The 26,767-nt window shown below is 41.4% G+C and overlaps 1 protein-coding gene across 1 annotated transcript in view; it reads right to left on the bottom strand.

Moving 5' to 3' along the window:
• Positions 1-24,131, bottom strand: part of LOC145478558 (polycystin-1-like) — a 25,307-nt gene extending 1,176 nt beyond the window's left edge. Inside the window, exons 1-17 of the mRNA XM_081456617.1 lie at positions 24,065-24,131; positions 23,199-23,250; positions 20,011-20,667; positions 14,913-19,367; positions 14,351-14,666; positions 13,176-13,776; positions 12,350-12,568; positions 11,733-11,858; positions 10,630-10,920; positions 9,743-9,994; positions 8,331-9,131; positions 7,235-7,471; positions 5,326-6,377; positions 4,461-4,876; positions 3,518-3,816; positions 2,272-2,443; positions 1-1,374 (exon numbers count right to left, since the gene is read on the bottom strand). The exon at positions 1-1,374 is cut by the window's left edge and continues 1,176 nt beyond it. Of these exons, the coding sequence (XP_081312743.1) occupies positions 1-1,374; positions 2,272-2,443; positions 3,518-3,816; positions 4,461-4,876; positions 5,326-6,377; positions 7,235-7,471; positions 8,331-9,131; positions 9,743-9,994; positions 10,630-10,920; positions 11,733-11,858; positions 12,350-12,568; positions 13,176-13,776; positions 14,351-14,666; positions 14,913-19,367; positions 20,011-20,667; positions 23,199-23,250; positions 24,065-24,106 (11,362 nt within the window). The 5' untranslated portion in view covers positions 24,107-24,131. The remainder of the gene's footprint in view (positions 1,375-2,271; positions 2,444-3,517; positions 3,817-4,460; positions 4,877-5,325; positions 6,378-7,234; positions 7,472-8,330; positions 9,132-9,742; positions 9,995-10,629; positions 10,921-11,732; positions 11,859-12,349; positions 12,569-13,175; positions 13,777-14,350; positions 14,667-14,912; positions 19,368-20,010; positions 20,668-23,198; positions 23,251-24,064) is intronic.
• Between the last annotated feature and the right edge of the window lie 2,636 nt (positions 24,132-26,767).

Raw genomic sequence — 26,767 nt, 5'->3', positions numbered from 1 at the left:
CTTCCATTTCGTCGTGGGTGTAGATCGAATTTACCAGCCCGTTCAACCGGTTTATCTGGTTGTCCATTACATACTGCACGTGCCAGTTCCACTGTAATTCAGCAATGGACGGCTCCTCGATGACTGGTTCCTCTCGGGTTGGTGGTCCCCGAAAGCCGGTGAAGATCAACAGTCTATCCAGGATGATGTTGAAATTACTGGCGTCGTTTTTGTTGATCTCCTCGTCGCCGCTGACAGCTTTGTGTACGACATTGATGATCGTTATGACGACGTTTGTAAATATGAAGATCAGACTGCTAGAAAAAGTCACGAAGAAGAAATATCCAATGGTCTTGTAATCGGGCTGCGAAGTAAAGTCGGTATAGTCGAACACCCCCAGTACGATGCTTGTTAAGGAAACCAGGGTCGCCGAAACAGACCTGTAGTCCTCCAAGTAAGGTCCGTAGATTGTGAATGCCATTGAGGCGTAGGCCATAAATATGGTAAACAACATAACAGCAAATGATTGAAGCTCAACTAAAGATCTGTAAATGGTCGTGGACAAAAGTTGAACACATCTGGTGAAGCTAAGAATGTCGATGAATTTCAATATGGCAATGAAGTCTGCAAACGCGTACAAGTACACTGTGGCCTCGTTGTACAGTCCGCACTCGGAGAAGTTTATAAACCACTCTTGATCTTTTTTAAGGGTTGCCACCGCACTCTTGAGCTTGCTCTCACGCGCTACATAAACCACAACGATGGCAAAGCCGTTGACAAAGAAGATCATGTCAAGCCAGCTTATTGTCTGTCGAAAATACTCCTTCTTCTTGCAATAAATGCCCTTGATGATTGTGTACAGTGTGTAAAGGAGAATCACAAAGAATAAAATCTCACACGCCGAGTTGAATTTATAAGAAGGATTCAGCCTGGCAAATAATCTGAAGATTTTAAAGTTCACTCGCGGTAAAAAGGCAGCCGCTGAGGTTACTTCCACGGCCGTCTCCACAACTCCAATAAGGTTAGTGTTTGGATTGTATATTGCTCCTTCAATAATAACTGATCGCGTGTATCTGTCTATCCAGCGAGTAGACTTCAGATAGTCAATAAGAGCCATCGCCTCTTCGACGCTATCGCCAAATTCTGCCACATAACCCCCGCCGGGGTAAAACGCGATTCTACCGTAAATTGTCAATGAAGAATTCGATTCCGTGGGATCCAAGTAAACCCAAGGAGAAAGCTGCCCCGATACGCTTCTTTTGTTCCCCAAGGAACTTTCTGTTTGAATACCATCTCTCCATCGGGGACTGTACAACCGGGTATCCTCGAATGATTTTCGATAAGGAGGATTGCACTCCGGGATGTCTTTCAGTAGTTTATGCACAGTGCAACTACCTGAAGTTACAAAGGAAAAAGATAACCTGATTTTGATTCTTCAAATACAACCCAATGATAAGGTTGTCTCCCTGCACGACGACCGGAGAGGAAGCTAAATAATGGGATCCAAGAGAAGATGGAAGAGAGTTAATCCTCCAAATAGACCTTATACCAAAGGTAACCTCACTCAAGTTATTTATTCTCAGTTATGATATCTCGCACTTAGAATAATGTTGATATCACCACATTGCATAGATTTTTTCATTAGAGGATGAAAGTGCGTGAGTTAAATTTACTCACAGGGTCGGCTATTTCTAGACCCTCCAGGGATTTCTGAAGTCGGGAGTGATCTAAAAATAACTTGAAAGTGGTTATCTTAGGAATAAGACCGGTGTGGGAGATAATTTCGCTCGCGCTTCTCTTGATGGAATTTCAGAATGTAATACATGTGGTAAAAATATTAATTCTTGAACGGAATGCACCACATCGACTTAATCTGTACTGAGTGTTTTTCTAATGCTAGTCACAATAGAGCTAATAAAAGCAACCTGCGTCAAGCACAGGAAAACGCATGTACATTCAAGAATGGTTCAGTTGGTTTTTCTGTTGATTAGTCAAACAAAAAACAGCTTGTTTGCTCATGGCTTTAGTATACTGACAGCTCAGCAAACGCAAAACCAAAGTAAAAGAACAATACATTTTAGAAGTCAATGGAAAACCGCTGTAATAGTGCCAAATTAGAAAGGACAAAAAAGGAGAAATCGGGATCAGTCAACTCATGTAAGGGAATATCATTATACTTAAGGTGATAAAACGTTAAAACGAGAGGAATTAGTGAGATAAGTAATTGGCGCGGCGATACCGTCCTGTCTTCTTCATAATCTGCTTGGTACTGAGGGGATAACAGCAACTCACCATTCTGAATCCGAGCTTGTCGTAGTCTCATCCGTCCAAGTCGTTTGTTTACTCTACCGGAAGTGAATCCAGTTCTGTTCTTGACTTTGTCTCCATTGTACCAGTCTTGCTCGTACAAATGAGGGATCAAAGACTGCTCTCCCCATTTCAAAAATAGTGGCAGATTGTTCACCTAAAGACAAGTGAACGACATTATGAACGATAACTTTTCAGTTGCTTTCACCAAACAAAACTACAATGAAGAAACTTCTTTTGTACTGTAATGGCATACTTATCAATTTAAGGGTGCAAAGTGCGACCTTTATTAAAGACTTTGTTTAGAGCAATTTCAAGGGTTAGTAAAAGGAGCTACGTCATGGTTTGCTCATCTTTAAAAGTTTAGCCTAAATCTTTCAAGTTCGTCGTTTGTAATCCCTGTCAATATTTTTCATCCTTATTTATTTATTTATTTTATTTATTTATTTAACATTTCTTTATACACGGTTAAAAATCATCAGGTAATACTAATATTTAAAGTTATATATAAAAAAATTTTAAAAACAAAATTAATACTAATAAACTACTAATAAACAGTCCATGCTAAATACTAATTAATAAAAATTGAAGTAGTAAATTCTAATTTAAATATTAAACTAATCCTGTTTTCCATGAATGCCGTGTCTAACTTTGCTTTTAAATTGATTAAAGGATTTTATCACCCTGAGATTGCAGGGTTGGCTGTTCCAGAGAGTTGCACCACTGTAACTAAAGCTATTTTTCATATAGTTAATTCTTGGATGAGGTACAACCAGTTTGTTTTCGGAATCCCTTAAAGAATAGCGCATTCCACTACGTGTTAGAAATTTAGACCTTGTTCCTTTCTTGTTTGTTATTATCTCATTGCCGTTTTTCTGTCTTAGTAAACTACTATTTTCAGGTTTTCTTCATTTTAAAGGTAATTTTGTATGTGGCCAAAGTAACTCAATGTACCGTGTGACTGAGCTTCTTTGCGACCGTAGAGAAAAGGAGACTGTAGCTAACTAAATTAAGAGGGGTCCCAGCACTTTGTAAACCTTATATAAAAACTCTTGCTCACGGAGATTTCATTAAATCCCTACACACTTGACTATCAGATACTGTAGTTTGGTGCTATGGAAATGTAACGCATCTCGTGCAGACAAAAGTACTCTTACCAAGTTTTGTTCGAACCATTGCTGATAAGAGAACAGATGGGCAAGAAAACTGACTTTAAATTCGTTAAACTTACATCATCCAGCCCCTGGGGGTAGGCGACGGTGAGTGGATGGATAAACTCCTGCTCCATAGAGTTTCTCATCAAGAAGGATTGTGGGTCTCGGGTGCCATAACTGACCAATATAAGGACAAGCAGGATAAACAGGTAATCGAAAAGCTTCATGAACTTGTTCTTCAATTGTTTTTCTCTTATTTTGGTTTCACGTAGAGCGCTTAGCCTGCTCTCGTCAGGGGGCCGGTACCGGAGCAGTTCTTCCTGTCTGTCATCTGTGTCCAGTATGTCAGTTTCATGAAGCCACTCTTCGTCTTGACCTGCGTTTTGACAAAGGATTGCAGGTTTAATAGATTAAAAGTTACCGCTGCAGGCTTAATTATTGTCCGTTGTACGAAGCGAGTAGGACTATACTGACCCCAGGTAGGATGCGAACACATTGTAAGTTTACCCCCACTATATTGCCAAGTTGTCCTAATTGTTCACAGAACGGGTACTATGAGAGAGAACTACTTTTCTTTTGAACTTTCGCAGCGATGATGATTCCAGATGCAATTGCGCCCGGACTACTCTGTCGCCGAATCCATTGCGCTCCCATTACTGGCTACTTGCCTCCCGCATTTGAGATGCCCATAAACTTAAGTAACGTCTCCATGTTGCAACATCAGATTCATTTACGATTTCCTTAGGTTCTACGCTTCCCAAGATCTTTAATTTGCCAGAATATGTTGTGAAACGGGACGCAAGAAGGTCCAACTTATTAGCAGTTAAGCACGTTTTCAGCTACGCTTACATTGGCAGCATGTTCTTACTTACATAGTACTTCAGCTTTTCATTGACGGTTCAGCGTGTCATATGTATGTCATAATATGCGTTTGTTGCATGGCTTTAGTAGTTTTTTGACAGTTATGGGAGATAGTTGTTAGCTTGAACAACTACTCTGAGGAAAACCTAAAGCACTCACCTTTTCTTGGATCTTCGTTACTCTGTTCTGCCTCACTCTCCTCGTCACTCTTCCTTACAAAAATTGCATAAGCAGTTGACAAGAGCAAAACTTTAGCTGGTTGGTTTATAAACGTGTCTTGACTGAACGTTAATATCATAGAAAAGAACCACTGATTCGACTTTTCCTTTCCCCACATCATGCTGTAAAATAACGTGAACAGAGCCGATGCAAAAGACGCTGCGATGCACAGGAACCACGCTATATACAGACACCAATACGGTAAGAATCCTTCAGCTTTCTTTTTCTTTTTTTCTGCCGCTTCGTTCTTTTCTTTGCTCTCGTTCTTTTCTTTTCTTTGCTTTCGGCAACACCACCACGTGCCAGTCTCGTGTTCCTCGCGTAAGTTTCCTGAAGTGTCCTCGACATCTTCGGAACTGTAAAATGAGAAAGTCTTTCTTTGTAGCTCGCAACACGTATCCCTCTAACTGACTGAGTTGGGCCACTATGCATTCTCTTACGAAAGCCTAAAAGACCCTGCATTCCTGTTGGTTCAACTTGCGCAATAACAAAAGGAGGCTACGTCCTCAAGACGGATACCGTGGCTTCTAGTCTAGCGAAGTTTTACATCACTTGTTTAGCTTAACCGCCTTAAGTCTCTAAAATAGACTGTTTTCCATGTGTTAAAATTCAGCTTGGTTGCGACGCCTAGAGGACACAAACAAAGGCTCTTGTAGGGCATGTTTATTCATTTCTCTTGTTTGTGCCTCTATAGGCTTCGCTATCAAGCTGAATTTTAATATACCGTTGGTAGCATATTGTCATGGAATGGGTTATATGAGTTGAAGTACTATGCTTCGTCGAATATGTTTGATTCAAAACTCACCTTTTAGACTCTATGCTATTTGTTTGGACCACATATTTGTGTCGTCCTGCTCGTGGGTTTCGGAAAAACCAATGTTTTTCAGATGACAATTTTCTTGATGGGTTTTCCATGACGAGCTGATAATCTCCCTCCACGCTTCTAGAATCATTAATTTCACATTGAACGCAATCTAGGTCCACATCCTTGTCTGGCGAAAGTTTCGCTTCAAACACGGAACTCGTTTCGTCGATTTCGGAAAATTCGTCTTCCGCGGTGGAAATGGTTTCGTTCAAAGACTGCTCGTCGCCTTCTTTGCCCCTCTTTCCAGCCCCTTTAACTTTCACACTTTTAAAGATGGTAACTATAGCAACATTAACAGGAATGATAACGAGGCTGCACTGTATACCAATCATGACCGATCTTAAGTTGATTTCAATCGGGCCCAGAACCAGACTCCCGCCTTCGTCCCCGGCTCCAGTTTGCCCGTAAAACATGGCACTGGACACCATGGCGGTACTTAGCAGACAAAGGCAACACGAAGCGCGCTGAGCTCGGGTAAATGTACTTCTAGATGGCTTCAGAAACACAGAGAACCAAAGATGGGCATCCGTGAAGTCTTTGTACAATTTACTACTAAAAAGCCTCGAAAACGACGTTAAATCCTTTTCCCCCGCAGGAGTTAGCTCACGCGTGATCACGCCATCATCCTCCTCGAGCGCAAACCATCGCTCGCAAATGAACACCACGCATGCTTCTGACTGAAGGTCGCGGAGAAGGACCCGCTTCAAGAACCACGCGGGTGATAACCCGTGATTGTCATGCCAGACCCTAAGAGAGGTAATTGTGCCCAAAGAAGCGCCGACGGAGATTATGAAGGAATTGGTGGACCCTGGTCGGAAGGTTGGGCGGTTTGCGTCTTTCAAAATACAGATTCCGCTTTCACCGCGGTCACCCACCAACGTACACGACACCTGAGCAGTTGTACCCGCACCCCTCCGCTGACCAGTGAAAAACGTAAGCTCATAGTGATAGGTGGCATTGGGTACGTTGCTAAAAATAGGCGTTGCTCCAGCCTAAAAGAAAAATGTTAGACAAAGAGTCACTTACAACATGAGCCACAAACTTGAACTCAACTGTAAGCTGTGTGGATAGCAATGTAAGTAGTGTAAATATTGTATTTTAGGAGCTAGTAGTGTAAGTACAGTAATGTAACGTAATGTAAGAAGAGTATTTCGTATAGGAATCTTAGGCTATGTCGCTGGGCACTCATGTGAACACGCCTTAATTCCAAGTACTCACACCAGAATTCGGGCACAGTACCGTGCCCGAGTACAAGGACTCGACCTTGTGCTCGGGCGCTAAATGGTCAGCTTGGGACTTAGAGTACCCAGTGTCTGAATGCAACACTATTTTGTGCTGGTGCCCAGGCACCAGTGCTCGGGCACCAAGTGTAAACACAGCCTTAATAAAGGTTATGTAGGAATCACGTTGTAAGCAGTGTTCTTTGTGTGGAAATAAAAAAACTATGAAGCTAATTGCTTACCGAACAGCATTTGATATGCGGGCAATATCCCCAATATTAACCACTATTTCCTATCTGCCAATCATGCCAGGTAAATTATGCGTCGTTTCAGTTTAAAGTTCTGAAGTTTTTACCGTTAGCTTTTCTTAGGGGCAAATTTGCATATGAGAGCAAGTTACATCTGTGTAGGAGATTTTAGCAATACCACGAGGACTAGGATGGCCTGACAGGAAAGTATATGACTGGGGATCATAGCATGCGAGATATATCCTTCTGGTCCTACGACATATTCTTTGAGTAGCTCTGATGATGCTGGATATTTGCACCGCTTATTGTGTACGCACTTTTACTAGTACATCCAAGTTCCACGTCAAGAATTTTTTGGTCGATACAGAAAGAAAATAGTACCTGTTCTGTGTCTCTCTTATCGGCTCTTCTTGACCAAACCAGCACAAGGACATAAAAAAGAAACATGGCAGCGATAAAGAAGAAAACAACCACATTTCCAGTGTCAAACATAGAACTGAAGCCCGCAGCTACGGCGCTGAAGTCGATCGGGTTTGGAGTGACATCCATCATGGAACCAAACGCTGTTAAATGTGTACAGCGACAATGAGTTCGCGTCGCGCTCGTTAAGTTGCCAACCTGAAAACGAAAATATTTCCAAGTTATTAGACGAGGTAGTCTGTGTGGGTTAAAGTTATATCTTTGGTAATTTATAGCTCCAAGTTTTCAGGTTCTTAGTTCATAACTCTCAAGTTTAATCGTAACCAAGTACCCCTGTTCCATATCGGTTTATTTTCTCCGCACTCGGGTTTTTTATACCTTCAGTTTACATAAGTAATTTAGCGATATTTCCTTCATCGAATTGAGGGTGATTTTGTACATCGCGAAACATAATTTTACACACATTGTGACAAATAAGGCTCTTTTGGCCGTGTTTTACTGCTTTAGCTAATATGATCCTGAGTGATTTTAGAAAACCGCAGTAGATGTGCTACAATTTCCTGGAAGATTTAAGACAGTTGCACAACCCATTCCATCTCAAAATGTTCAGAACAGTCCGAACTAAGAAACTCGAACTTATATTTAATGTGGACATTTGGTTGGTACAACCACTTTCAATCATACTTAGCCAAGGTATAATCTTCAGGGTGAGAAGATAAAGGAAAACAACTTGTTTAACGGGGAGCAGGAATTGAGCAGTGGTGAGAGCGCTCGCCTCCCACCAATGTGGCCCGGGTTCGATTCTTGCCCGGTGCCAAGTGTGGGTTGAGTTTGTTGCTGGTTCCCGCCTTGCTCTGAGGGTTTTTCCCCGGGTTCTCCGGTTTTCCTCCCTCCACAAAAACCAACACTCCCAATTGAATTCAACCAGGATAGAGGACCCGCGTGAAAACCAGCTGGGGCTGATGTGACTTCCTCTCTAAATATTGTAATTTAACGTTGATTGAGAACATAACTTTTGAACATTTTGAAGTTGACACAAATGCTGGCAAAAGAGTACCTCACATCCGTCAGTTTTCCATTTTTGGAATTCCTCGTTCCAATATAAACATCTGGATTTTAATGTCCTTAGTGTGTAGGAGATGCTTGAATCGTTGCCTGAACACTCAGTTGAGTGTTTTTGCTCGTTCTCCAAGGACACTGCTGAAAACTTGATGCCAATGTAATAGGTTCCGACGTAGAGTCTCCTCTGGGAAAGAAACACCGTCAAGTTTGACTCTTGAATCTTCATTGATTTGAGTGTTGTCGCACTTGTCGCATTAGTTTCTTTAGTGTGATTGTTTTCTTGGCCACTTGTTTCATTTAAAGCTCCCGTTGAATTGGAGGATATATAAAGAGCTTTCGGATTCTGGTTAGTCGCGTTCGCACGTAAGCTTTGTTCGGTGGTATTCGGATATTTTTGGTCCTGGTTCGGATCCGTTCGCATGTCATCGGGTATATTCGGAGACACCACCCTCCAGTCGAACTCCGTCGTTGTGGGAGCTTTTCCACGCCTGACATAAACCACAAACTGCTGACTCAAGCCGACTAAACTAACTTCCACGTTAACAGCGCTGCCATTTTTATCCACCACCAATTTATGGATGCGCCATCCCCGGTCTACAGAACAGTTGTAAGTGAATTTCTCTGGAGGCTGGACAGGAGAATCCCTTGGAAGAAAGACATCTATTGGATCATCTTCGTCCAAATGAGCGACATTGATTATCTGACCTTTGCTTTTGAACGAGAGGCTGACGACTTTTCCAGTTATGCTTGAAGATCCTTTGTCCCAAGTGTAAGGGTTCTCATTTATAGCAGCCATCTGGGCAAGGAAAAAATTCGTACACAATAAGTGTTAGTTTATCTTCCTTTTCTATAGGGTTTGCCTGTCTGTGTAGAGTGCAAGGAGCGCAAGCAATCTTGAAAAGGATTTAAGTACGTCATGTCAAAATTATGACGCCGTGAGATGGAAAGTGGGAAAGGCTGGATATGCTAGGACTGCTTCATGTCATTGGATAAGACCCATCCCTGTAATAATTAATAATGTCACCATCAAAGTCCACCATACTTTTCAAGAATTCGGGTTTCAATCAAAACGTTTCTCTTAAGGTTATCAAGGCCTTATTCCCATTACCTGGCTACTCGATTTGGTCATAAAATGATACAGAGAAGTACGTTGGGAATTAATCATTGGTGGGCAGTAATGTGTTCACTGTGACTGAATGGTGACTAAAAACGCTACAGTTAGAGCAAAAAGAAACGGACAGTTAAAGTGAAGCGAGTAATGCAGACTTATTTTGACTCACAAAAAAAAAATTCATTTTACTGTAGAGAATTGCAAACGTGCACCTTGCGGTAGTAGTTCGTACCCCGGCAAAGCCTTCTGTATAATAAGAGCCTTTTTTTAGCGTTAAACGAACAAATTGAACGAACCTGTTTGTCCACGGGAGCATCAAGGTCTGAGCTTGAATTACTGAACAGCTTTCCAAACGAAGGCATCTGAAAGCCGGCCAGTCCGTCACCGATAGAGGATCCTTCCGTAGAGTCTGGGTCTGAGCGTTCTACTGCCATGTTGAGTTTTGCTGTTGATATGATACTGGGCTGTTGACCAGGGAGCATGTTCTCTAAGACAGAACCGCTGACACTTCCAAGCATACCTACGATATTGTTTGCTGCATCTCGACTCTACACGGAAAAAAGGAGCAAAGTCAATCTTCAACTGTACAAAATTCGTCATTGAAATGTGCAATAGCTGCTCGAGGCTTATCGTTAGCTTTGAGTGTAAAGCTTGACGTAAGATAGAGTTTATTCGATGGTAAAACTAAATTTTAAACTTCCCATGATATGATCGATTGTGAAAACCACAGTCCATTTCTTCCTTCAGCTTAAACGAGAACATCACTCTGACGTAACACAAAAGGTAGCCAATCAGCGTACCACTTTAATATTGAATTATCCAATTACAGCTAACGCACAAGCCACGCACCACACACTCACACTGCACGTAACACTTGGAATAAGTCATGCAAGCCATTGAAATATCTTAATATAATTTTAAACAGTAGTTGTCTACATATATTAAAAATATTGTTAGTTTATTTCCTAATAATTCTCCGTCTAACTTCATGTAAATTTAACGTCGTTTACTTCCAAGCTTCACTCAAAGACATGTCAAACTGGATGGAATATTAACAATCATATGAACATATTCAGAGCCAGTTTGCGCAATACTTTGCTGATCATCAGAAGTTTATACTGTTAGCGTTATAAACGTCTGTGATCACTTATTGTAAAGAACATACAAATCGTGTTAACCGTACTTTTGAAGATTCTTCGTCAAGCTCCACAGCTTCATCTTCCGTCATATTTCCAAGTTCCTCGTTATCAACTTCTTTGCAAGTAAACTCGTAAGGTCCACAAGTTGGAGGTGCTTTCGTGGCATTCATCTTTTTGGGCTTGACATTTACAGAGCTCCCAGCGGCATTAAGAACTTGTCCCATTCCAGAGAGAAGGGACTCGGCGCTGCTAACCACTGCGTCGTATCCAGCAAAATCATCAGAACTGCTCTTTAATAAGGCTGTCATTCTAGCAAAAGCCTCGTTAGAAGCATTCTGTTGAGTGACGTTCATTTATAATAACTATTATTAAAAACTGGACCATTGGATAACAGTTCTCATTGGCTTAGCCATAGAATAGAATAATCGTTAATAGGCCCTTTGCAGGATTCGGTCACATGGTACGGAATTAATTACGCTGGGACGCAAGTTACGCAGTGGGACTTCCAAAACAAAGGAACTCGTACCAGTCCAGCCCGACTTTCCTTTGTTTTGGAAGTCCCACTGTGTAACTTGCGTCCCAGCGTAATTAATTCAGTACCATGTGACCGGATCCTGAAAAAGACCTATTAGATAATCATGTCAGCAAGTATATTGGCCGGAAAATAGTGACATAAGCAATCACCAATGAGCTCACGATTCCTGTCATCCAATCGGAAAAAGAGCGAGCTCTCACTAGCACTGCGAATACTGTCACGTGAGTACGTCGCCATGAGCTTAAATCAAGTTACCTAGCAACGTATTTGACGAGAATCGAAGCCTAACTATAGATATCATTGCTTCCTGTAGAATTATTTGCTAACCTTTCAAAGGGGGAGAAGACCTTAGCTTAAGGTAGCACGTCTTTCAAACTTCTTAAGGTAGCACGTCTTTCAAAGGTCGATGACACTTTCTTTAAGCGCTTATTGTGAGGAAAAAAAGGGCCAAGAATCGAGACACGTTACTGATACGCGCGAAAGCGACATTGCTATGTCATCTTGGGGGAAATAGCGGTTGTAAAGATTTAGGGTATATTTTCTGCCTAACAACTTTCGTTTCAAAGTTCTGTTTTTCTGGACAATTTCTTTATATATTAGCAGATATCATACCATAGCTGTTGTTGATGTTTCATCCTTGAACATTGAAGCACTCGCTATCATGTCAGCGGACTGCTGCAAACCCTCTAGCGATGTCACAGGAAGTGACGTGGCTGCTTTTATGATTGATGTTCGCACCTGTACAAACCAACAAAGGAAATGATTTCAAGAGAATCTTTTACTTACACCGTAGGGGCACTCTTTAGTTTAAGTGATCAAACGTTTACACTTGAAATATATGGAAGATAATAAAAATTAACAACGTGAGCAGCTCCCGGTTGGCTTGATAGCTCAACTAGTAGAGCACTGCTCTGGTATCACAGAGATCATGGGTTCGAATCCCGTTCTAGCTAGCCTGTATTTTTTTCAGGCTTTTCACAACTGCTTAACTGCTTAAGTGGTGTTCATAACTCAGCGATGATCATTCATTTCTACAGTCCTTTTGAAAAATCTAGTTGAACGTTTCAATGGTTACAGTTGAGAACGTCTGACAGCTGCAAATTGACAAATTTGTTTTATCTTACAAATAGACACAATTTATTCGGTTGGCTTAAGAGTCTTATGCCTGTTCTCAGTCGTACGGGGAGAAAAGACTATAATCTCTTGATTGAAGAGGAAAACTTGTTTACCGCTTTTCTCTTTTCCTTCCTTGTATCCTTTTCGTCTGTGTCGTTGGAGGGTGATTTAGAACTCTGTGAGTTAAGCAGTGAGTTGACAGCTCCTGCCATCCTCAAAGCTGCTTGACTATCTCCTACATTGACCAGTTTACTCAGATCACTGTTTTCCCCTGATGTCATGTTAGATAGCATATCACCCAGTTGCTCCTGCTCTATCTCAGGTTCTAGTGACTGAACCAAACAAAGTCTCGTTTGTTACACAGCCTTTGCTATAAAAGAGTGGCGTGAGTTTTTAAAGTAATAAGTGTAAATTGAACGCAGCACATGATATGTCTAGTTATTCCAATGATTCAATGAGTTCAGTGACCGTTAGTATGGATCATTCAGTGCATTAATGTTAACAGAACATTAAAGGAATTGACTGAAAAAATAATTAAGGTAGGGAGATAAAATGTGCCTTTTGCTTTACAGGTCATTCGTTGGTGTTTCGTTTAGCTGAGCTTTTTTAACGGCTTTTTTGTATCTTGGAATTTTTTCTTTCGTAATTCAAAAATGTAAGTAAAGCTCGCTCATAGTTGTCTGCGTTTACTGTAGCATAAAGGACCAGGAGTGTTGGTTCTCGCCCTGGGCGGGATGGTCACTCCTCAGCATTCTGTCAGGTTGCTCCAATAATTCGCCACTCTGGGGTAGTGAAAGGCACTGCGAGACTGAAGTGTCTTGTTCAAGAACACAAGACAGTGTAATAATCCATGAAAAAGTAGCTTCATTTCAGCAACTGCTTGCAACATCATTTTCCTATCAGTTTTTGCTTGAAAGTAAATATGAATTGAAATCTTACCTGCAAAAGCAAATGATCGTGGGCGGCGCCTTTGAAGAAGTCCAACACTTTCATGTATATCTCCAGAGTGTAATCGCGCGCTGGATTTCCCAGAGGCAGCTCAGAGTATGTAGAATTATGAAAACCATAATAAAACAGTATCAACTTCCCTTCGTCATTTTTGTAGTAGAATTCATAGCTCAGTGGCGTGTCGGGATCCTTCCAGCCTTCGCACCAAATATGGAACTTAGTTACCAATGCATCACCTCTTGTAGGCGAACTAAAGCAGGCCCCTCCCTTTGGGACTTCATTTGTTAAAAACACACTCTCAGTCTTTCCGCTGATCCCCTTTTCTCTACGCCCGTACAGACGAATAAGGTACTCGCTGGAGCCTTGGAGGACGTTCTTAGGTAGCGTGAACACAGGACCTGTGGGATCCTTCACCTCAGCTAAGTTCTGCCCGATGTATGTTTGTAGTTGCCAAGACTTGACAGAGCCGTTGCCGACTTTTTTGTAGACTTGCCATTCGTAGATAAGGCGTCCAATGCATCCTTCAAAACAGCTGGCAACAAGGGAAAATCGCTTGGAGGGACAGATTTTTTCTGCGCAGTTCTGCTTGCAGCTGTGGAGAATAAGGATTTAAAATTTGAATATCTCGCAAAGCACGCATGTTCCCTTAAAATATATCAGAGAGGTTTAAAATGGCGCAGACTCTATTCTGGAGCCCATATGGCTCCTGCTATACTTATTCAGCGGCAAACTTGAAAGCATATACTTCGTATTTTTAACTTTGCTAAAATTATAATCCATTTCTTGCTAAGTCTATTCATCACTTCCGTGAATAAAAACAACTTCTAAGTATTGCTCTACAAAATCAAAGCATTACTCAAGCGATTCCATTGAACTCGAGGAAAAAAAAGCAGACCCCGTCAATTCAATAAGAAAGATTCTCATAAGAAAGCTTTTTTAAAAAAATTAAATGTTTAGTATTGTATATGCATGTATTTCAGTTCTCTTTTGCGGCGAACTGAATTGTGTTGCCTAAGATTATAGGATGGATAACGTGACTTAGTTGAGTCTAAAAGATTTTAAAAGAACTTAAAAGCTTCAACATTGACCGAATATGTTCAGCCAGATGACGTTATGACAATTAGCATTTATAGCATTACGTGACAATGTGACATGATGTTACTCACTCTAATCTTGACACAGGTGGATCGCCTTGAATAACCTCCACGACTTGATACTCATGCGCTGTCCTTGCTCCTTTCCTTATGATTACAAACACCACATACGTCGCATCTTCCATCATTCTCGTCGTGTTAAGACTTAGCGAAGCATTATTGCCAACAAAGACGAACTCTCCATCACCATAGCAACCTGTAGAATGAGCTGTACCAGGTAGTGCTGGTTGACTTGTGGTGTCGTAAGGAGTGCGCAAGTTCATCTGCGGGAAAACATCTTTTGGGAACTGAGTGTGAACGCTCCTGCATAACCAAGTGTAACGTAATCCTGTGGAAGAAAATGCCGTGAACCATTACAAACCGGTTTCTAGGCCGAAGACAGCATTTATCACCTTTCGACAGACGAAGGCCTGGGGTTTTAGTGTTGGTACAAGGCTGAAAGGGATCGGAGAGAAGCAAAGTCAAACTGAAAAAAAAATTTACTTATATGTAGAAATACCTAAGGGTTGAAAACAAGGCTAAATGCCCCTGCCGCTAAAGTAGTGTTGTCAAATCTATGTAAATGCTCACTTACCAGAATCTTTCCCACTGTCAACATCCGGGTCTTTTGATGGGGACGCGTCAATCTTTACCTCTTTCCCAAACCCCCGGCTGATCAAATTACCACCGTCAATTTTTGCAACGAGCGGCGAAGGAACAATCCTTAAATAGCCAATCGCCGTGCTGCGGTATTTGTTGGTATCGGGAAGCGCCATCTGCACAGTGAAGTGTACTTCATATAAACCATACGCCAGTACTTTCCTGGGAATGTTTAGTTCACGTTCGGTCAGAATAATGTTATCATGATTGGTGCTTTGAACGCCGTTTTCGTCTAATAAAAGCAGTTTCCAGTTGAATTTCACTTTGTTTGTTCTCTCGCAGCCAAGGTGTATATGAGTGTGGACAGCGTAGGGATCAGATCGGAATGACTTGGAAGCCGTCTTTGAGTGTGCACTGAGGTTTTCGATTTCTATATCGGGGCTTGCACAAGGTGCATACTCCACTTCTACAACCGTGCCAACTTGAACGAACGACACCTCGTTGGAAGCGTTCAACGAAACACTGTACTCTCCAATTTGACTGTAGACATGCTCAAACTTAACGCTTTCCACTGCTGATATCACAGTAAATTTTGCTGTCGAGTTTCTAGCTTTGCATCCAGGATGACCACATAAGGAATGTTTACCGTCTCCAAAGTCCACAGAGAAGCACGAGTCTGTACCGAGCTGCGCGGCGCTAAGGTGAAACTTGATTGGTTGTTTCACTTTCTGTGGGCTGTTGCTCTCTAATACGGGATCTTCAATGGCGTACTGAATCACTACGGTGATGTTAGCGTGGGCATCACTTACCATGTTTCTCGCCAGTACTGTCAAATTGTGGGGTCCAACTCGGTAAAATCTATGACTAATAGAAGTTTCTTTCGTGAATTTTTCCATCTCGTTATCAATTTGCCACTGGTATGATAAGTCACTTCCTTGAGCGATAACCTCGAACGTGACGTCACGGCCAGCCGGGAAGTAGTCACCTAAAAAGCCGTACCCACCACGTGACCCGCCTTGCTGAGGTATCCTAGCAGTCACGTTCTGGATGGAGACCGGAAGTTGAATTATTGCCGTTGTCCGGTCAACCATCTGGGATACTAAGTTCCGAGCCACAACCAAGACTCTGAACACACCAGAAACTTTATATTCACCAGGTGTGACTGTGATATTTCGACGCTTTCCCAACTCTTGAAAGCCTAAGTTTGCGAAGAGAAATCGGAAGTTTACATCGGTGCCATTGGCAATTTTCCACGAGATGACTACAGTTTCGTTAAACAGCCGGGGAGGAATGTCTGAAATTTCCAGGTCTCTTATCGGTTCCTGGATAACAATTTCTATGACTTGGCGTTCATAGCTGAGCCTGTTTCTGCACTCCATAAGCAGCTGGTATTTTGACACTTTTTCGTACACATGGCTGATTTGATAGCTCTTGTTGCGAAAGATATCCACCGGTGTCCGATCTGCGCCTAAGAATGCCCTCTTGGATAAGTTCAGTTCACGCGGTACGCTCCCGTCTCCGAAATTACAGACACAGAGAGCATCGGAGCCTTGCTGGATGGTAAGAATAATCCTCGCATTTTCAGAGACATTAGAGGGAAACGCGAAAAGCTTTACGTCCTGAAGTCGAAGAACTGGTCTATGTGCCGTAACATTCAGCAAGGAAGCAGCAGAAGAGACATTATTATAAACCTCCACACGAACCTGGTAAGTAACATTAGGTTGCGTGAGGTAAACATCGCTAAAACCATATTTGTGCGTGACCTTTCCAAGTTCATTCACAAATTTATAGCCATCGCCAAAAGAGAATGCAAACACTGGACTTGTTCCTGTACCTAATTGAACGATAAAGGTGGCATTCTGGTTTATCTCTAGGTCACGCGATTCATATGTGACGTTGACAGTCACGTTAGAGATTGGAACTTCTGCTGTGATTTCCGCTGACCGAGTCTGAATCGGACTCACCAAGTTCTGGGCTGAGACCCAGATTGTGTATTGACCAGGGGCAGAGAGAACGATTTTAGCAAAACCTTCTAATGCTGAAGTGTGAATAGACCTGATGCTTCCTCTGTCAATGGTGACATTGAATGTCGCATTTGTTCCTGATAAAATTTTCCAAGAAACTTGAAATTCCTGGCCAGCGACTTGAGTGGGAACCTTTATGATATTTAAACCCTTGATAAGGGTTTGAATCACGATCTTTGCAAAAGCAACTTCTGAGCTCAGGCGGTTTTGACAACTGACTGACACGTGAAAGATTCCTGCAGATGTGTACTTGTGTTGAACAAAAAATGTCAGATTTTGGAAAAGTCTTTTGTCTGTCGTCTTGCCATCGAAATAAAAGCTAAGATGCTCGTAGCTGGAATTCAGAATTGAACCATCCCCGAACTGCCAGAGACAGAAGAAATCAGAACCTTCCGTCAGACGGAGGACAAGTTTGGCTGCGTCATTCACAGCAGTTGGCGAGATGCTAACCGAGGGACCCTTGAGTGCAAGTACAGGCTTAACGACTGAGATATCGACTAGAGCAAATTCTTGGCTTACATTGTTTCTTGCTGTGACATTCACCACATACAAAGAATGGGGATTAAACTTGTAGTCAACAGCATGCCTGTGGGTGATAAAAAGTTCGCTTCCATCGTTAAAGTCAAACACAAATTCCGGGTTACTTCCGTTTATCAAGCTGACTGCCATATTCACGCTCTCATTGACTTCTATATTGCGTGCACTTCCTGTGACGTAAACCTCAAGACCATATATGGGAACTTCTACGATCACGTGGCCTGGGATTTGAATAGCAGTAGTCACAAGGTTCCAAACGGTTACAGTGAATTCGTGAAAACTGGCAGAGTGGTACACGTCTTGATTTATAACATGAAAAATCGAGGATCCTTCCATTGTCTGCTGGAATTTGTATCCATTAAAGTCTAGTTCAAAAGAAGCATTGGTTCCTGAGCTTAATTCCAGGCTGATGTTGATCGGTTTGCCGAGCGTTACTGGCTTAATGGCAATCAAACGAGCTCCAGTGACTAATTCCTGAACTGTAACATCGATCGTTGCGTTCTTTTGACTGAGGCGATTTTTACAACTGACTTTGACAGAGTAGACTCCAACCCTGGTGTAATTACGCGTTATTAAAAACCTCACATCGGGAACGTTCTCATCCATGGAACGTCTAACGGGATCCCAGGCGGATTCTGCGCGTAGGTCAAACTCACTGCTATAATTGGGAATATCATCGAACGAAGAGGTGCAAACAACATCCGAGGCTCTTGTTATGCGTGCAGTTATCACGGTGGTTTGTAAGTATATTGTGGGTTTGGTATTGAGAGTTAAATCTTCTATCAACAGCACCGGTTTGTGGACCCTGATTAAGATAGACGTGTTATAGAACGACACGTTGTTTGAAGCATTTATGGTGACCAGAAAGTCTCCGTAGTCTGGATAGCTGAAATTTGTTGTTAAACTTCTTGTTTTCATCATCTCTCTGCCATCCCCTAAGTCGATATGATAAACAGGATTGGCGACATTTTCCTCGTTAATTTTTGTCACAAGCAGAAACAAAGTTTCATTGACTTCGATGTCTTTATTTAAATGAAACACAGTTGGCACAAAAGGTTGCACTTCCTTTTCTATGCGGACCGTTTCTGTAGCTTGCAATATCCCACTCACCTTATTGGTTGCTGTGACAGTGACGTCATAGATGCCTGGACCCACGTGATCTTGACGTCGTACCCACGCCCAGCCGCTTGAATCGTTTTGGCCTTTGAGTATCTCGAGGTCCTTATTCGCAAAGCTTGCGGTGTAATCAATGTCACTACCTCTTTGAAGATGCCACGTGACTCGAAACTCCCTGAGAAAAGCTTTTGGAGTAATTTTGTCAATAACTAATCCCTTAACGGGAACTTGTACAATCACCAGCGAGGTAACATTCGCTCTGCTTAGCCTGTTATTACAACTGACATGCAGCAAATACGTTCCCGTGGCGTTAAATGTGTGTTTCAATTTGTGTATTAATCCGTGATCCGCGAAACTCGTCTCAGCCACGTGACCTTCACTGAAGTTCCAGTAACATTTGAAATCAGTGCCTCGATTTGAAGTCAGAACTGCTGACAGGGAAGCGGGGAATGGAACGGGATCTATTGACAGGGTCAGATTTCCCAGCAACTCCACGGGTTTCTCGACAGTAACAGTAGCTCTTACTCGTAAAGTTTCATTCCTGCAACGACTGTATATGATGGCCTCCACGACAAAATCTCCGTGCGTCGAGTAGCGATGGTAATTGAAGTCATGATCTGTGGTAACGAGCGGACTGCCATCACCCATATCGTATTTATACTCATTAAACTTTAAGTTCTTGTCGTTGCGTACCTCAACCGAGACGTTGTCATTTACCTCGATGTACTTGTCTTTATGCCGTACTTTAATATAAATTGTACTCACAGGTTCAACTGAGAGAATTAGGAAAAAAAATAAATGTCAGACAACAGTGGGAAACCTTGTGACTGTGCTTCCATTAGCCTGTGTGCAACACACTTCCTGGGCATTATAGGACCTTATAGATAACGTTGGCTGAGGAAAAACCACGGTTTGTATTTTTATACAAGTGAATATAGGAAAGATCATATATTTGCACTGCGGAGAGAGATATGTATTTTGGGTTTTGGGTTTGTATTTTAGGTTTGTATTTTAGGTTTGTATTTATATTTGTAGTTTGTGTGTGTTTTTTAGTTTTAGTTACTGAGACTATGAAACCTTAATTAGGAGAGTTCAAGGCCTTTCAGAACATGACTAGGACATAAAAAATCCCACTGGTGGAGGGACCCTTTTGCCAATATTATTTATGCAACAGGCATAAAACTTATTGCCTTTTTAAAACGTTGATAAGATAGTTATCTCTAAATTATTACTCTGCGCTTAAGTCTCTACTGACTTCAGGAACCCCTGAGCTACTGAGTACCGGGAAACAATGAGTCGTGGTTCTGGCCAGATACTTGCGGCAACTATGCGACATACAGTAAAGACACACCTCCCATATAGAAGTAACAGTCACTAAAGATTACACTGAGTGTATCAAAGAAATCTTTTACTTACAGGGAATGCAAGCTATTCGCGCCTTTTCAATTTCCCGTTGCGTTAGCGCTGTGGAGTAGAATTGCAAACATGCTACCCTGCCTCTGAAGAAGTTGTAGTCATTAACTATTTGACGAGCTCCGATGCGAACATCAAACTGTGTGGCGATCTGTATACTTCCGATATTTCTGGATGCAACCTCGCGTCCGTCCTCCCACAGCTTTACCAACCCGCTTGAGTAGTTGTAGGTCATTCCAATGAAATGCCACTGATCTCGCTGTAGTTTTTTCTTCGTCTCTACAGGCTTTGTCCTACCGTCGTTTCGCTGGATGACGCGCGCCGCAAGGGCACTGTCTGTCTCGTAAATCTGAACACCGTGCCCGTCTTTCTTGTAGTTCACAATGGGGCCTGGGCTACCCATTGGGTACACAAACAATAAGATAGTGATTGACAACTTAATATTCAAGTTTCCAGCATCTCTGCTTAGCTCGATGTAGGAATCGGCTCTGCCTTGGACTTCTATGGAACCTCCTGGGTCGCCATTAATCCCTGGGGAAAATAATGTGCCCACCAACTCACCGACGGCTTTATGCTGTGAGACATCATTGGCGAAAGTTTCGCTATTGAAAGGGTACACCGCTACCGGAAGAACCGAGAACTCGCAGAAATGGAAAAAACCTGCCAACGAAATAAAAAGAGGTTGATTGCAGGAAGGTAAACAAGTAGGCAACAGACCCAACATTCAGATCTCGCAATGAGACGAAGTTATCGCGCACATAACGTACCAAACATATAGTGCCACTTCATTTTCAAGGTCGACGCTCAAATGTTCTATAAATATGTATGGCACAGATGGCAACAAGGTGACAAAAGTGATGAGACACTTTACAGTAAGTAAAATTCGATTTTCGAGCGTCTTGGAAACATTTTCGCCCTTCGCCCACAAGCAATGTTGATTTTTCTATTTCTAAGACTGCACGGACCACAGCACCTACACAACATTGAACTGGGGTGGGGGAGGGGAGTGGAGGGTATCAGAAAATTAACCCTAGATGCAAATGAAATGGAATAAGAGGTTAAATATCGAAAAGCGTTATTTTCTAAAAGTGTCTTGACTACTTTTGTCGCCCATTGTGGTTGAGACACCAGAGTTGGAAATAAATCTCATCTCCCAGTGTCTCGTGTGGGGCAGAGAAGGAAGGTCCATCATTATATAACTGAGAAAATTACATCATTGTGATTGGCTGAGAGCAGGCCAATCAATCGTTCATTCTTAATTTGCGCTGGAGTGCCGCGCACGCGTTCTCGATTTTCCTTAGTCATACAATAAATGAGTAACCATATGAAAGCTCGAGCAATTAAGGATTTACATTACTCGTGATATTTGAAAATTCTTTCAGATTGCACTCACCTAAAGGCTCGTGCAATTTTGAGAGAATTTTCAAATTTCACTCGTAGTGTACATTCTTAACTGCACTCGCATTTATACGATTACATATACTAATCCCGCTTTTATTCCGAAAACAAATACTGAATTGATTCTCACCAGTAGTATATTTTTATTGAATGGGGAATAACATTCCTCTTTTAAACAAAACGAAGCTCTCACTTGCATTATTTTCAGTCCACGATAAGCAACATCTTTAAAAGCGTCGACGTAGCTCAAAGAAAAAGCCTTTAGAAGTAAGTAGGTAATTATCTCGCCATGGATTATGACACATCGCCGCCTCTTCCATGTATGACTGGTGTCATTTGGTATATCGCCGGCCGATTTTCTAATATTCGAAAAGTTTTATCACACTTAAACAGTATAGAGAGTGGTATGGAACAGACCTTACCCTTATGCGGAACCAGAAACCCTTCATCTACCGACAATATCAACTGTAGAACATTTTTCTAGCGGTTTTGTGACGTTGTTGGAAATAGAATTATTCATGATGTCAACTTTAGCCTAACCTGTCATCTCAGTGCCCGTTGCTTGGACAGTTTTTTTTTGTTTACCTTTCTCCGAGTTTGTTCAGACCTTCATCTTTCCTTGCCTAATGCTACTCATGGCTCATGCCACAAAACGTGTCTAAATCAGAATCGTTTTCATTTTAAATTTCGTAGCATGATATTCCGTAAGCAAAGCAGGTATACCACAATGAAATCCCTTTCTTTATTTTAGGAATCTAATTGCACAAGCTTAATTAGTTTCCAAGTTAGAAATGGAAATCTGACGCAAGCGATTTATTTCTTCTGGACGCAAGACAGCCAACACGAAAATAAATTTACATTTGTGCCAAGTCGGCAAATTAATAACTGCGTCCCTCACAAGGCAAATATTTGCTCAAGCTTTTGACACTTAACTCGTTTCATTTTTCCAAGTATGTTGCCATGGTGCGAAAACAAAGCGAAAGTAATTGTCAATATAGGTTATTTTTGGTTTCTTCAACTCTCTAGACTCATAAATTGAACTGTTTTCTTTTTGAGAATACTTTACTAAAAAAAATTCCTAAAAAGATTGTAATGGTGTCGAAGAAACAGCCAATACCAACACAATCACCTGAAAATTTTATTTCTTCATTCGGGATATGTTTATTTAGTAATTCTATAACTGTCACCTTGACGAAATGCAAACGTGTTAAGTTCGGCGAGTTTCTGAAACGTTTTCAAATCAAACGCAGTGGCCGGTCTAGGGGAGGGCAGGCCCGGGCCCCACCCTTATTTTGGGTAAAAAAAGAAGAAATGACTGAAGGAAGAAAAGCCGGCGGGGCAAGTAAAACAAAACCGCCTCCCCCCCTCCCCCCCTCCCCCTTAGCTCAAAGCCTGGATCCACGTTCTGTAGTAATTTTACTTGATACGTTCACACTATTAAAAGAGTGTTTCGTGCTCTCACTCAGTTGAGGAATCACGAAGTCTTCTACATTTCGTTTCAAAATGGCATTGTCATGGCAAAGTGTTAGCAAAATCATGTAACGTTTCCGCTTATAATACCCAGATTATTTGATTGCATAAACCGAATTAAAGTTTTCAAGTCAAGTTGACTTCTCTGACACGAACAGATGACTGGGAGCTCATAACAAGAGAAAGCTCGAAGTTCTTTTTACGATTGGAGAAATTTCATGGATTGGCACATTGGCGAAACATGATGTGGACACTTAATACGAATAGCTATTTTATGCGAGAGTTTAAAAGCTGTTCTAATTTTTCAAATGAAATATTCATACCTTGCGATGAATTTAGGACCAAGCTTCCCTGGGTTTCATAATCACTCAGAACCTGGTGAACAAATGATATCAGAGTGGAAAGTGAGATAGACCCTGAGCCTAGATGTGCTCACGGGTTTCAGTGATTGCTACCAAATTGACATCATGAAGACCGTATTAAAGGCTATGGCTCGCTAATGGCCCGTTTATTTGGATAGATGGAGACTTACCAGTCTCGCTCAGTAATTTTTTAAGCACCTTTATTAATGCATATTAGTATCAAGTGAAATATGTGTAAAAATAAACGCAACGCGATTTTGTGTTTTTTTTAGTTTGCAAGCAAAAAAGGACAGACAAAGGGGCGGCTGAAATAATTACGATATTGATCGTTTGTTCAAAGCGGAAATATTCGACCATCGACAACTCAGAATGTATCAAAGTATGTGGTTAGTTCTTGTTTCTAGTACAATAAATCTTGAATATAAGTAAAATATAGGCAGAGGTCGTTAAAGCATGCCCTCAGAAATACTTACCACCCCCATAAACGACGAGAAGAGAAATAGTCCGAGAATCGAAATTCCCGTATTTCCAGAACACTGGGCCATTAGCAAACAAAGTTCTTAAGGAATTTCATCCTAAATTCTGCAAACGCTGTCTTGAAACATGGCCAATATCTCTCGTACTGCCGTTTTAGCGTCGACAAACATTTCTCCTGCTTTTTTTTTTTTCTTTTTTTGCATACCTGTTCTTATAATCTATCTGTCTAGAACATAACCCCACTTCATCCCTTGTTTTGAACTCGAGTGACAACACGACAACCCGAAAAAAAAACATTTTGGCAGAGCTTTTGACAGCCTTAATTCCTTAATCCTTTTGGTAATACGTACCTGCAAAAGTGGAAGAACGACATACAACACGTCTCGTTTCATAGCTGGGTATGAGTTTGAGGCAACAATGTCATTTCGTCCCGTTGTTGTTTATATTGTGCAAGAATAAACCCTCTTACTTTATACTTCCTGCTAGTTTATGGACACCCACTTTGGCACATTACCAAACGGATAGAACTCATAATCACGATAAGCGAATTTAAACAGCGATATTAATTTTTAATTATTTACGTGGTAAAGATCGGAAAAACAAGTTGGAGCGGAAACTTGATAAGTTGAAGAAATGAACCATTTTGGAGAAATTCAGAAGTTCGGACTGAAATTAATTTCAGACAGAGTCAAAGTGATGGCAAGTACCCACAAAGACGTCAGAGAACATTTTCAATCTGACATCAACAAAACCCTGAATCTTTGAAGCAAGGTAAACAGCGTCACCTTGTGTGCCAATCAATCCAATACTGTCGGTAGAATTTTGGTTTTGGTTCGTGGTTGGACGGAATACAAATTAGCTCGAATTGAAAATTCTTTGGTAGGAGCTGTTACTCGCTGACATGTTTTGTATCAGTCTTGCCTATTGCATTGCTTGCCATCACTCCGTATACATAATTATTGCCCGGCACTCCTTAGTTTTCTCGCATCCCGACGCGTATTAGTATTTACGACTTGTCCGGCTTTAACTTGTTATCGAAACCAATAAAACACTAGCTAAAAATATTGACGGCAGTGAATTTTCTGTGGTATGGCGTTTCTTCGACATTCAGTGGGTTTCAATCAAAACGCCTTGGCCCGCACGCGCCATAGAGAATACGGCAAAGCAAACTTCCCTTTTTTCCATGGAGTTTCACTTGTTTCTTTCTTATATGTTCAGTTAACGCTGAATTTTAAACAATTGGCAAGATACAGCCGTATGCCTTCTTACAAAGATTTCCGGCAATTTTGCAACCCTGGATGACACTGGACTATATATTTTGCCGCGATATTAATTGCTACAGTTTGTTTGCATTTGAAAACTATTGTAGCTATAGTCAATAAATTGTTTCATAATCATTTCTTCTCTTTCAGCATTTTTAAAGAAAACGTGACATGATGGAATTTACTAGATATAAGAAGTTTATGTTTCCTTCTATTTCATGCTAAAAGTTGTCGAACTAGTCATAAAATTATCTTTCCTGGTTTCTGAGAAACTAGTCACAAACTTGTGGGGAAAAAACTGGAAAAAAATCTGTAGCACGAGGGATCCTGCCTCAGCTATCTCTGGCTTAATTAATCTATCCCACCTTCAAATTATTCTCCGAGTCTAACAACTGAATTATACATTTTCGCAGGTAACCACGTTTTCTCTTCTTTTTATTATTGTTCTATGATTAAAAATTTCTCACGCAACTTCCAGCTGAATATCTCTCTCGCTAAAACAAGCGGAAAGTGATCTACTGTAAAAAAAGGTATTACAATTGACGAAGTCAACGTTACTTGCCAATAATCCTCAACGTGCTCATGTGTCCAAAGCTAAGAGCTTTCCAAGTTGTATTTACTGTTGAATTAGCCCACAAGATATTAACACTCTAGTGAATCTAGCAGACACGGCAGACGCCATCAATCCATTTTGATCCCAGTCTTTTTCGGCCCACCCTATCGTGTGAAATCTTGCCAAAACCTTGAAAGCTCGTTGGCGGCCATCTACTCTGTGCATACGTCTCTCTCACTGAAACGTGAGCCTGGGCACGTCTTGTTCCAATTAACAAATGGTAAACGCCATAGCGTGCGCTATTGAGTTATGGATGCACGCGGGAGGTTGCTAAGCACGAAAGAAGCGTAAGAGTCGCACGAGGCGATAGCCGAGTGCGACTCTAGCTTCTTGAGTGCTTAGCAAACCTCCCAAGTGCATCCATAACTCAATAGTGCACGCTATGGCGTTTACCATTTGTTTTATAACATAACATTGAGACATTGGAACAACAGAGGTCCTTTTATTGAGCTACATCACAAATAAATGTTCGTGTAGTCTTACATGACAAGAGAAAACAACCGCGCGAAAATTCATTCATGACAACCGACTGCACACCAGTAACTCGATGAAGTTTCATCTTCAGACAACTGTGAAAACAGTTTCGCATTTCTGGCAGAAGGACGTCGGCCATTACCTTGGAAACAATGTCTGTCAAAAGATTTGCTTTGTAAACATTAGCACACACGTCAGCAGCGTACACCCATGGGCAAATAGCAGACGCTAAATTAACCAATCAGAGCACGCGCTTTGCTTTAGTTATGTTACAAAACAAAATGGAGGATCAGGTAACCGCAACTGCGACATTTTTTTTATGGAGCGCAATTTTTAGCGGACTAAGTCAATCAGTAGACAAACTAAAGTAACATATTTTTTTTTTATATAAACTCGGTTATCCATCGTATGGTCGTCACAAAAGGAAGCTTTATATATCCAGAATTGAAGAAAGCAAAGATCTGCATTCATTTCCCGCGGGAATGTCAACTCTATATTTCACTCTTTTTCAGGTTGTCGGAAAACAGTCGACTTCTTCAGAAGTGCTATGCTGGTTTAACGGAAAGTAAAGCAGTTCCATCAAACTCAGAAGAAATACTTCTCAGACTATACTTACGAATAACGATAATAAACTCAGAGTTAAATTTCTGTTTCCTCTGCGCCAAATTCTTACTTCATTTCCAAAATATCAACTTACGTGAATG

The sequence above is a fragment of the Orbicella franksi genome, chromosome 2 (genome assembly GCF_964199315.1).
Source record: "Orbicella franksi chromosome 2, jaOrbFran1.1, whole genome shotgun sequence".
Classification (NCBI taxonomy): domain Eukaryota; kingdom Metazoa; phylum Cnidaria; class Anthozoa; order Scleractinia; family Merulinidae; genus Orbicella; species Orbicella franksi.
The sequence above is the reverse complement of the archived record's forward strand: the minus strand, read 5'-3'. Positions and strand labels throughout refer to the sequence as shown.